General features: G+C 35.5%; 1 protein-coding gene across 5 annotated transcripts in view; it reads right to left on the bottom strand.

The window, feature by feature from the left end:
- Nucleotides 1–13074, bottom strand: part of CCDC88A (coiled-coil domain containing 88A) — a 143471-nt gene that overhangs the window by 59696 nt on the left and 70701 nt on the right. For all 5 annotated transcript variants that reach the window (XM_060187247.1, XM_060187246.1, XM_007525464.3 and 2 more), the window contains 5 exons: nt 11648–11792; nt 10109–10293; nt 7752–7889; nt 5200–6270; nt 2992–3119 (listed from right to left, as the gene is read on the bottom strand). In XM_060187247.1, coding sequence (XP_060043230.1) covers nt 2992–3119; nt 5200–6270; nt 7752–7889; nt 10109–10293; nt 11648–11792 — 1667 coding nt within the window. The remainder of the gene's footprint in view (nt 1–2991; nt 3120–5199; nt 6271–7751; nt 7890–10108; nt 10294–11647; nt 11793–13074) is intronic.

The following is a 13074-nucleotide window of genomic DNA, read 5'->3' as shown; positions in this document are numbered from 1 at the left end:
ACCATAAGCCAGAGCTGAGCAGTGTGCTATGGTAAAAATAAAATAAAAATCATACATCAAATTATAAAAGTAGGCATTTTCTTCCTTGATGGCAGAAATAAATATCTTAACAGCAAATAACTATATTCAAAGGAGGTCAACATCAATTGAAAAACTGTAAAAGTAATTCCTAGACAAATCCAAGGAGAATGGAAACACTAATTCAGAGGGGCATATGCACCTCTAAATTCATAGCTCCTTTATTCACAATTGCCACAACTTTCTAAGAGTGGAAGTAACCTAAATGTGCATCAACATATGACTGGATAAAGAAGTCATGGGATATATATTCTATGACATAGTACTCTGCAATTTTAAAAAAATTTATTAATTTATTATTGGGTAGAGACAGAAATTGATAGGAGAAGGGGAGATGGAAAGAGACAGACACCTGCAGTCCTGCTTCACCTCTTGTGAAGCTTCTCCCACTACAGGTGGGGACCTTGGGCTTGAACCTTAGTCCTTGTGCATGCACTGTAATATGTGCACTTAACCAGGTGCGCCACTACCTGACCCCTCTACAATTTTAAAAGATAATATTGTATCTTTTGGGACACTGGGTTAGTTCCTTGGTGTCACATGAAAGAGTCCAATCAATCAAAAAGTAAAAATTAAGTGGGAAGGTGGCTCATTCCTGTAAGTCTTGCATGAAGGAGGTACTAGGGCCAATCCCCAGTACCACATTAAGGAAAAAAAAAAAGACAGTGATATTAAATAATGCTTTTACTGATCCCTCAAATTCAATCATGTTAACTTTTCTTATTTACATTACCTAAAAGTTTCACATATATATTCTTATTTCCATAATACTTTAATTATAGTTGGGATTAATAAAAACATCACATCTTGCCTACTCTATTATAAAAGCTTCTCAACTGGTCACTGTTCCTCCAAATTTTCTCTAACTTACCTCTCATGTCATTCTAAACATTGCTCAACCCACCTTTGTGCTCGATCTGTTGGAATATATTTCCTACTGTTTCAATCTTACAAACTTGGCATTCCTCAGAGCTTAGCTGAAGCACTTTCATTTCTTTGATGCTCAGCAGATAACTCAATAATCTTAACAATGTGATTTAAGATGTTCGTTAAAAGGTGCTCAACAATATGAAGAGTCCATCTAGAAATGACCATAAATCTATAGGAGGATCAGCTAGTACAGCTATGCTATTGCTCTGTTTTTTTCAAAACCAGAGTACTGCTCAGTTCTGGCTTTATGGACGTGCTGTGGATGGAATGTGCCACCTTTGGTGCTTTAGACATGAAAGTCTTTTTTTTTTTTTTTTTTTAATTTCTTTACTGGAGAATTAATGTTTCACATTCAACAGTAGATACAATAGTTTGTACATGCATAACATTTCCCAGTTTTTCATATAGCAATACAACCCCCCACTAGGTCCTCTGTCATCCTTTTTGGACCTGTATTCTTCCCCCCACCCACGCCAGTGTCTTCATCAAAGTCTTTTTACATAATCACTGTTATCTCCCCCACTAATTCTCTACTCTTAAATAAATGTCGGGAGTTGGGCGGTAGCGCAGTGGGTTAAGCATACGTGGCACAAAGCGCAAGGACCGGTGTAGGGATCCTGGTTCGAGCCCTGGCTCCCCACCTGCAGGGGAGTCGCTTCACAAGTGGTGAAGCGGGTCTGCAGGTGTCTATCTTTCTCTCCCCCTCCGTCTTCCCCTCCTCCCTCCATTTCTCTCTGTCCTGTCCAGCAGCGACGATATCAATAATAACTACAATAATAAAACAAGGACAACAAAAGGGAATAAATAAATATAAAACAATTTTTTAAATGTCTTACACAAGGCAAGTAATAAATTTGTTTGAATAAAGTTGATATATATTCAGTGATTATACTAGAAGATAATGAAGCAAGCTTGCACATAACTATTTGGCTAACTCAATTTTTTTTTTTTTACATCTTTTCCCCTTATTGGGGGATTAATGTTTTACAGTAACCAGTAAATACCATATTTTGTACATGCTTAATATTTCTCAGTTTTCCACATAACAATACAACCTCCACTAGGTCCTCGGTCATCCCATCAACTAAATTATTTTATCATGAAATAACAGTGTAATTAACTTAATTATGGTTGCATGAACTGATTGCTTGAATAAGTGCCTCTGGTTACTTCTATTTGTTATTATAAAACTAACCTTAAAAAAGATCAATACATCTTGTTTACTCTGAATATTGTCAGAATTACATCAATAAATCTATATAATCAGCATTATTCTTTTTTCTAAGTACTTTGACATAGAATATACTTTCAAGAATAATAGTTATAGGTTAATGGTAAAATGCAAACTATGAAATGCCAATGAATTAAAATCTAGTCTACATAAAACAATATTAAAAAAAAGTTTTATATTATCTTTATTTATTACATAGAGACAGCCAGAAATTGAGAGAAATGGGGATGATATAGAGGGAGAGAGACAAAGAGACACCTGCAGCCCAGCTTCCCACTTGTGAAGCTTTCCCCCTGCAGGTGCAAACTGGGGGCTTGAACCAGGGTCCTTATACATTGTAACATGTGTGCTTAACCAAGTGTGCCACCACCCAATCCCCATAAAACAGTATTCTTCACAGTACTTCTAGTTAGAATCACCAAGTGGCCAACTACAGGCTAAACAGTTAATTTGACTAACTGTTTGACTGTATTTATCATGAGAAACTAGAAATTTTCTTTAAAACTGGATTGATCATTTTTAAAATTTAAGGACATATAAGCTAATTTCTGCTGTTTGTAAAGTCATAAGTCTCCATATTTCTTTTAGATCTCAATGGTTTCTCAGTCTATTATTTTGCTTCATAGTTCCTCCACTGCTCTTTGAATGCACAATTTGATACACAAAATAAAGAACTGAGGCATTTAAACACATGATTCAAAAAAAAAACATAATAAACATAGTTTAACTATTGCCAAATAAACTATACTTACCTATCATCAGTACTTTGTTCATCATGTAAGAGTCGCTCTTTATTTAACCCTATCTTCTCAAGTTCATGAGTTAATTTTTCAAGATCATTATTCATTTGTTGAGTCTTCAATTTTTCACTCACCAAATCCTTATTTTAAAAGGAATACAAAACTCTCATAAGTGTCAAGAACACAAATATCTAAGAAATTTAGTCAAGATTCTAACTACCATGATCCAGGAATACATATAATTCAAACCATAAAAAACAGAAATGTTGATATTTTCATCATTAAAAAAAGTAATTATGTAACAAAATTATGACCTAGCTTCAAACAGCAAGTCTCCTTTTTTTCCATAACATTTCTTAATTTTAGTATTAAAAGCTAAAATAAACTATATTTGTGAATATACAATTTAGATTTACAAACTATAGGGGAAAAAATCTATCTTTTAAGTTTATAATAAGTTATAATTTCAGTGCATATTTCCCCTGGTGAATGTTGGATACAACACTTTTCTACATCAAGTGCTTAAGAACCAGGGCACATTCTTAAGACATGCAGGCAGAAGGCAATGTTTGTTTGTATCTGTTAAGTCTGTAGAACAAAGGTTGGTGGTGGCTGGGAGGAGAAAGGTTAATAGTGGCTACTATCTCGATCTCCCCCCCGCCCCAAGATAATACAAATTCCCCAAAATGGTGAGACACTTTAGACTTAAAGTACTGTTCATCTACTCTACCACCTGAGGAAGATGGATCTTGAAATCAGTGCAGCCTGGAATGTTCAGCTGTAACCAGAAGGTGAGTGAGCTCAGACCTACAGGGATGCAGAGGTTATATAGGCTCCTGGGCTGAATATGGGCCCCAGATCAAATTGATGGGGTTTAGTTAACTGTTTATATACTTTCCCCATATTTGGGAGCTACTGTCTTCCCTGATCCAGCTTTCTAGTCCTTTTTCCAACTATGATACCACCTCCCCAGACAATAACCTGGGTCCACCTGCATATTAGATGTCAGGCTCAGGAAAAAGCTAGTAAAATCATTAGCCCCTTGGAATATACCTAAAATAGACCTACTAGCTATTTTCAAAATGGAGACCCCAAATCTTCATCTGCAACATTCTTACCTTTAGGTTCATGATGAGTTAACAATTTGTTCTGCTTTATAACAACTCTTTTTCAGCCACCAGGTTCCAGAAGCTATCATGATGCCTACCTGACTTCCCTGGGCAGACAACCCCACCAATGTGTCATGGAGCCTCACCTCCCTGACCTCTGCCCAACTAGGGAGAGAGAAAGACAGGCTGGGAGTATGGGTTGACCTTCCAATGCCCATGTTCAGCAGGGAAGCAATTACAGAAGCCCGATCTTCCACCTTCTGCACCCTATAGTGACCCTGGGTCCATAATCCCAGAGGGATAAAGAATAAGAAAGCTTTCAAGGGAGGGGATGGGATAGGGAGTTCTGGTGGTGGGAATTGTACCCCTCTTTATCCTATGATCTTGTTAATACTACCATTTAATAAATAAAATTTTTAAAAGAAGCACTGTTCATCTACTGTCTATCTTTTTAAAAAATAGGAACAAGAGTTAATGCTAGGGCTAGTGACTATATTGATTAATCTAGTTCTCACTCCTAGTGTCTTCTTTTTTAAATGAAAACATAAACTTAGCAAGAAGGAGGGGTAGATACAGAGAGAGAAAAAGAAAAACCCAGAGCAATGCTTCTTGAAACTTCCCCTCTGTAGGTAGGGACCAGGAGCTTAGCTTGTGCATGGTGGCATGTGTGCTTTTCTGGTTGTGCACTGCCTGGCCACTTCTAGTAAAAAAAAAATTTTAATTTCCATACATATATCCAACCAGCTACAGATTTTCTTTTTTTTAAAGACACACACACTTGCAGCCAAAGAAACAGTGTAATGACTGCAATGACTCAGATTAATTTCTGCATTATACTACAGTGGCTTATTTCTTTCTCTCATGAACTCTTTTCACATAAAACTAATAACATCTTCGACCAAGGAGACAGATGTGGAGCTCAGGATTTGCAAGCCTGAAGCCCCAAGTATTGCCTCCCAACAGAACATATGCCAGAGCTGAGCATTGCCCTCATCTCTCATTCTCTTCTCTCTCATAAATACCAATTAAAGCTCACCTTTTTAAAACTTCCACAATAAAAAAATCTTAAAAAACATAAAAACATATGCCTGAAATTAGTAATTATATCTACCTCTCGTAATGTAACCAAAGTTTTTATGTCAATGGTTGCTTTTTTTACAAGCTCCTTATTTTCTTTCTCTAATTCTTTTAGACGAAGAGAAGATTCTTTATAAATGCCAACTTCTTTGAATAAGGTTTTGTTTTCTTTTTCTAAATTTCCAATTTTCACATTATTCTCTTCTAATGTGGTATCTTTTATTTCTGCTTGTTGTCTGAGTCTCTTATTTTCCTTTTCCAGCTGCTTCTTATCCTTCTCTAGTTGGGAAGTCTCTTGCTCCAATGATTTGTTTTCTTTTTCCAGTTGTTCTAATCTTTTGCTCGATATTTTCAACTCCTCTAGGTTTTTTTGCAATGTTTGATTTTCCATCTCTAAGTCTTGAAGTTCAGACTCTAGTTGTTGAATCTTTTTATTGCTGTTTTCTAGAGCTTTTTGTAGTCTTTGATTTTCTGTATCTAAACCCTGGTAGCTAACTTCTAAGCGTTCTGTTTTCTTGAAAGATGCTTTCATGAGCTCTAAACCTTTCTTAAGTTGCTCTTTTTCACTCTCCAGCTCTTTATTTTCTAGTTGTAGCTGAGCCATTTTCATACTTGCACATTTCAAGGATTCTACATTCCTTCGCAGTTCTAAGTTTTCCTCATCAAGTTGAGAATTCTCTTTTTCTAGGGATTCTAACTGAAAAGTAAGGTTTTTTAAACTATCTAATGTTTTTTTTAATTTCCTATTTTCCCTTTCTAGCTCTGAGTTTTCTAGTTCTAAGGCTTCAATTTTTTCACAAGTAATTTTTAAATTGGTTATCTTTTTCTGTAGCAACTCATTTTCTTTTTCAAGACGATGCAACTCATTTTCAAGTTCTTCTGCTCTTTCTCCTTTCTCTTTAAAATGTTCCAGTTCTTTTTTAATCTGTCTTTTTTCAAATTCAGTCTTGCTTAACTTGCTGCTTGTTTCTTTAATAGATTCATGGAGAATTTTATTTTCTTTCTCAATGTCTTTCACTCTTGCTTCAGCACCTATCTGGGAACGCTGCCTTAAGGAAGACACGGTTTGATTCAGATGTTCATTTTCCTGTTCCAGTATTTTAATCTGATTGGAAAAAAAGGAGAAAAAGAAACATTTCACTAAGGAAAGCATCAATATTTTAAATTATATACTTTTCTCAATAAAGTGACAAATCAGAATATAAAGATATCTATCTTACTTTTAATTCTGATAGATTTATTGAGAGCAAGCACTATGTACATAAGTTGTCCAGTCATTAAAGTTCACATCCAATACAAGTCATTGTCCAGTCATATAAAGGAATCAATAAGAGAGATGTATTTTGTATTAAAATTGATGTCAGAGGTCTAGTTATGTATTTTTAATTAAAATATAAATAAAGGCTGACAATACAAACACCTTTTAACTATATAGATTTTTACTTTTACTAAAATTTTGATGCCTTTTTCAGTGGATTTTCAGTATTTTCTGTATTTTGTGTAGCAATAGGAGGTTGTGTACATATAGATTTATTCTCCAAAATCTGAATTTGTAAACATCATAACATAAAATCTAATATTTGAAAACCAAACAAATTTATAACTTAATTATGACCTGTAACAATTATCAAATTGTATTTTTAAAAATCCAAATCTGTTGAAGTGCAAAAAGTTCAAAAGTTCTGGAATTTCTTGTTCTGTAGCTATACAGAAACCTGCATTTTTACAGGTGGCATGAGAACATTATATACTTATTGCAAAACCGATCACTTAACTTCTGCAGCATAGAAATTAAAAATAGCAAGTCATGTAATCTATCTAGTGCCTTCAAGCATAAGATGAAAATAATTAATGAACATATGGAAGAAAATTTCACAATATCCAAGATAGTTGCTGTTTCCAATTCTTCCTCTTTAGTGATAGTAACATAAAGAAGCATTTCTCCTCAATTTTACTCAGGGACTTTAGAAATGACAACCCCATTCCAAAGGTACTTAGAAGTTAGATAGTATAAAACTTTAAGCATAGTGACAAATAAAACAATTTTTCTAGGGTGGGGGGATAGCATAATGGTTATACAGATAGACTTTCCTACTTGAGGCTCCATGGTCTCAGGTTCAGTCCCCCACACCACCATAAGCCAGAGCTGAGCAGTGCTCTGGTAAAAATAAAATAAATAAATTCTAAACTTCCCCTTCAGTTTTTCAAAAATATCTGGGATTAAAAAATGTGAAAGTACAGCTATTTAAAATCTAAAATAGGAGGTCAGGTGGTGGCGCACCTAGTTGAGTGCACATGTTACAATGTGCAAGGAGCCATGTTCAGGTCCCCAGGCCCCCACCTACAGAGGGAAAACTTTGTAAGTGGTGAAGCAAGGGCTGCAGATTATCTCCCTCTCTACCTCCTCTATCCTCTCAATTTCTGGCTGTCTCTATTCAATAAAGATAATAAAAAAAAAGTAAATAAAATAAAATTAAAACAATCTAAGATATTTTCCTTAAGTATAATAACCCTTAGTATACTATCCTTCAAAATAACATTGTTAATGACTTGTAAAACACATAATTCAACAGGAAATTTATTAACCTGTCTCTCTGAATTTTCTCTAAGAGTTTCAATTGTTTTTTCAAGCTGGGCTTTCTCCTTCATAAGATCCTTGCTTAAGTCCTGACAATTCTGAAGACTTTGCTTTTCTTGAATAATCTCATTTTCAAGGATTTCAACCTGGAAAAAATTAAATCATAAAAGAGTATATTAGTTTTGTTTTTTTTACAACAGCAAGCATATGTCAAAGCAAAAGATGATCATTGAATAAAAATGTTAAATAGTATTAACACCTAAATGGTAAGATTAAATGATTTTTAATGAGAAAACAAGAGATGAATTTAAAATAAGAGAGATAGAATAGGGAAGAATATTACTAGAGAAAAAGGGACTGAGAAAACATGTTTTTTTAATTAAAAAAAATTAATATTTATTTATTCCCTTTTGTTGCCCTTGTTTTACTACTGTAGTTATTATTATTGTTATTGATGTCATTGTCAGGACAGAGAGAAATGGAGAGAAGAGGGGAAGACAAGAGAGGGGGAGAGAAAGACACCTGCAGACTTGCTTCACCACCTGTGAATCGACTCCCCTGCAGGTGGGGATAACATTTACTATCAATCAGAGGGATAGGAGGAGACAGAAAGAACCAGACATCACTCCAGTACATGTCCTACCGGGGATTGAACCCTGAACCTCATGGGCAAGAATCCAACACTTTATCCATTGTGCCACCTCCTGAACCACATAACATTTATTTTTAAAGCATCTCTATGGGGAGCCTGGTGGTGGCATATCAGTTAATTAAACAGTTACCATGTGCAAGGACCCAGGTTTGAGACCCGCCCCCTGCTTCATGATGCTTCATGAGCAGTGAAACAGATTTGCAGGTATGTCTCTCTATCTCCTCCCCCCTCTCAATTTCTATCTGTCCTATATAATAAAAATACAAAGAAAAAAAAAAGAAGAAAAAGACCGCTAGGAACGGTGTATTCATCTTGCAGGCACTGAGCTCCAGCAATAACTCTGGTGGAAAAAAAAAAAAATCTCTATTGGGCTGGGAGAGATCAATTTACCTAACAGATTTTCACTCTTAGTATCAGAGGGACCAGGGGCAATTCCCAACACTAAACTACCATAAATCAGAGATGAGCAGTGCTATAGAGAATGTGTGAACATTTCTATATGAGAGAGAAAAAGAAAGGAATTCATAGATAGTGATCAGATGCTTTAGTGTCTTTCACTTTCTCTGCCTTAAAAATGCAAAAGAGGGGCAGGAGGGGGACCTTAGTGCAGTGGGTTAAGTACATGGCATGAAGCTCAGGCGTAAAGATCCCAGTTGGAGCCCCTGGCTCCCCACCTGCAAGGGGGATGCTTCACAAGTGGTGAAGCAGGTCTGCAGGTGTCTTTCTCTCCCCCCCGTCTTCCCCTCCTCTTTTGAATTCTCTCTGTTCTATCCAACAAGACAGCAATAACAATAATAACAAGGACAGCAATAACAACAACAATGATAAACAACAAGGCAACAAAAGGGAACAAATAGCTTCCAGGAGCAGTGGGTTTGTAATGCAGGCACCCGAACCCCAGTGATAACCGTGGAGGCAAAAAAAAAAAAAAATGCAAAAGAAAAATTGAGTCTGGAAGATGGATCAGTGATAGGATATATACTCAGAACTCTGGATTCAATTCCCATATCATATTTAAAAATTCAATTTAAAAATAATTCAATTTTTTAAAAAACTGTTCTTAATTTTGAGACACATATACTAAGTTATTTTGGGGTGACATCACACCATATATAGAATTTACTTCAAAATGGCTCAGGTGGTGGCATAGAGGAGAGCAATGGACTTCCAAGATTAATGTCTCCGTTTGATAGTGCACATCAGATATGCCAGAGCACTTAGGCTCTTTCTTGTAAATAAATAAATTCTTTTTTTTTTATTTTTACTATATTTATTTATTTATTGGATAGAGACAGCCAGAAATCAAGAGGGAAAGGGGAGATAGAGAGGGTGGAAGACAGAGAGACATCTACAGCACTGCTTCACCACTCACAAAGCTTTCTCCCTGCAGGTGGGTTCCGGGGTCTTGAACCCAGGTCCTTGTGCATTGTAACATGTGCACTTAACCAGGTGTGCCAGCACCCAGTCCCTAATAAATTCTCAAAAAAAAAAAACCAAAAAAAAAAACTTGGCAGTCATGGGAATACTAAGCATAGGTAAAATAAGACTATTAGAAATTGTAAAGCTTAGTAAGTATAGGAGTTCATACATACACTTCATATTTACATATATTGAAATTTTTCCATAGTAAGTGAAAATAACATTAAGACACATGAAAGACTAGGAAATGTTCTACTATGGTGTCCTTTTACTTATACTAAACATGATATTTACTTTTTTGCTTAGTCTTTGATTTTCTTTTTCCATTTTCAGTATTTTGGAAGTGCTGCCTTCTGCAGAATCCATAGCACTCCGAAGCTCTTCTACAGTTTTCGTCAAACTCTGGTTTTCCATCTCCAGCTTTAATAATCTACTTGATGTCAACTCATTCACCTCATGGCCCAAGGATTTCTGTGGTGCTATAATATCAAAATTATATCACAAGCTTATTTTTACTCTTTACTATTTAAAACACTATATAAATGCACTATACACTTAGCACTTAACTTTATGTAAGTATGTAAAACTGTATGAGATAAATATAATGAAAAAGTAGCAACAAATAATGAAGGCAAACCTTGACCTTTAATGCAGGAACAAGTTTAAAAAAAAAAAAGAAAAACAGACTAAAGAAACTATAATTCTAACCTCATGAGAAATTAACTAGCAGGGCTGGGTGGTGGCACACTTGGTTGAGTACACGTTACAATGCACAAGGACCCAGGTTCAAGCCAACAGTCCCACCTGCAAGGGGGAAGCTTCACCAGTGATGAAGCAGTGTTGCTCTGTCTCTCTCTCTCTCTCTCTTTATCACTCTTTTCCTTCAATTTATGGCTATCTCCATCCAATAAATAAATAAAAATAATTTTAAAAAAAGAAATTAACTAGTTGGCAATCCCCAAGCCAATTTAACGTAAGTGCATAGCTGATTATTTGTATAAAATAGTAATTTATTTTGTCTATCTCACATATGCACTGTGAGTTAAATCACAAGCATAAAGCATATTTTATACCGAGTCATAAAAGTTAAAGGAAGGCAGATTGAAGGGAGGGAAAAAAATATATATGATTCTGAGAAAGGCAAGAAAGGGTTTTCTCTAAATAATCTCTGCTAAACTTAGGTATAAAGAGCAAAATCTACTTCATTTTTCCAAGTGGAATAATCTAAATATATCTCAACAGAACAACTTTTAAAATAAGAAGTTTTGGTTTCTGGTCCTGTGGATGATGCTTTTCAGTTGGCAATAACTATTTTTAGGGTAGGTCCATTTCTAGTGTTCTGGGAAAGCACCAGACTATTTTCCACAGGGGCCAGAGAATTTCTATCCCCACCATCAGTGTAAAGGTTTCCTTTTCCCTCACATCCTTGTCACTATCCTTTCTAATGTATGACATTCTCAGAGGTATAAAATTGTTTTTCACTGTACTCTTTATTTGCATTTCTCTGATGAGGCTTGCTCTAATTTGAAGAATATACTGTCCACCTAATAGGACTTTTCTACTTAATAAGTGGTTAAATGATATCTCAGTTACTTGTGATATTAACATGAAATGGTGTCTAAACAACTAATCAAATCTGTTGTATACTCAAAAAGTTATAATATAATGATACAGGAATAAACTATTCTATGATGTCCTACCTAGAGAGAGGTGGTCTTCTAAAATATTTCCAGTTGAGGAAAATAAAGAACTTCAAAAAATGAAAAAATCCAGAAATGTATACACAACTACAACTTCATTTCTTTACTCAGTTAAATAAAATACTGACAATACCTTCAGATATTTCACTAGTTTTGGATATCTGTTCCAGTTCCCATCCAAGATGTAATGATTCATCCATACTTTGTTTCTGTGCCATTTCCAAAGTCATATTTTCTTCCATTAATTCCTCAATCTTTTTTCTATCCATATCACGCTCCTTTTTTAATTGCAGGGAGTAGGGAAAGAAGAGAAAACTAAGAAATAGTGTAATGTCAAACTCATATGTGTGTGTGTGTGTGTGTGTGCGCGTGTGTATGTACATACACACACATATACTTATATATACATGTTGCAGCACTAATGAATCACACATTCAAGATTCCATCATTCCGAGGCTGACTTTTTTCATTCTTTTTAAAGTTTCATTTGAAAAAAGTACACAGTGCCACTTTATCTCCCATGGAGTTTTCCCCATGTATGGGGAAAAACTCAGTAAAGCATGTATGCTAAGATACATGCTCTACTGAATGAACTATCATTCAGCCCACTCAAACTAATCTCTTATTAGTTAAATTTTCAGTTTAAAAGCAACAATCAGGTATCACTGCTAGTCAACATCAAGTATCTGACATCCTTCTAAAGTGATTTTGGAGGGAACACTGAAAGCTCTTATTCAGTCAATATATTTTGTTACTAATATAAAATATTCCTGACCATCTAAATTTTAGCAAATAATTTATATGCATATTTACAAAATAACTTACATGGGCATTTGTTTTCCTGCCAGGATTTTTGCTGAGGCTTCACACTTACCTGACTCTACCACTCCTGGACTCTCTCTTTCTCTCTCCTTTTTTTCCCCTTTGTTAAGGCTCTTCTGACTTATTTTGACTTGTTGGCTTACCATCTGGTAAATATATTTTGCCATAATACATTCACTACTGATGTCCCAGAGGGTTATCAGTCCATTGTGCCTCCTCTACCATTTGCAACCTAACTCCATGCCTCCCAGCAGTTCTAAAGTCATGGAGGACTGTTTAAAAAAAATAATAATAATAAAAAGAATAATATTTATTTATTTGAGAGAGAGAACTGGAGCAATACTATGGCACACGTGATGCAGTGAACTCAGAGACTCATGCCTGGGAGTCTAGTACTTTTTCCACTGTGTCACTTACTAGGCTGCTTTTTTTTTTTTTTTTTTAAGATAAAGGGTAAGACAGAAGGAGAGAGACACCACAGCACTGCTCCATCACTCATGAAGCTTCCCCTCTTCAGGTGCCCCCATAGGGAGTCCAGGGATTACATGTGTGTGGTCCCTGCCCACAAAAAAATGTGTGCTCTATCAGGTGTGCTATATCCTAGTCCCTTTACTAGGGATTTTTCTTAGGTAAAGAGAAGAAAGCGAGAGACAAACTAAAGAACAGATCTAAAATCCATGGAGTTCTGCCTGTCCTTGGAACTTTCATGTGGTGCTGGGGTTTAAACCCAGGGACTAG

Source organism: Erinaceus europaeus, chromosome 3 (assembly GCF_950295315.1).
Source record: "Erinaceus europaeus chromosome 3, mEriEur2.1, whole genome shotgun sequence".
NCBI classification, from domain to species: domain Eukaryota; kingdom Metazoa; phylum Chordata; class Mammalia; order Eulipotyphla; family Erinaceidae; genus Erinaceus; species Erinaceus europaeus.
Note: the sequence above shows the minus strand (reverse complement) of the source record. Positions and strands in the feature narration are given on the sequence as shown.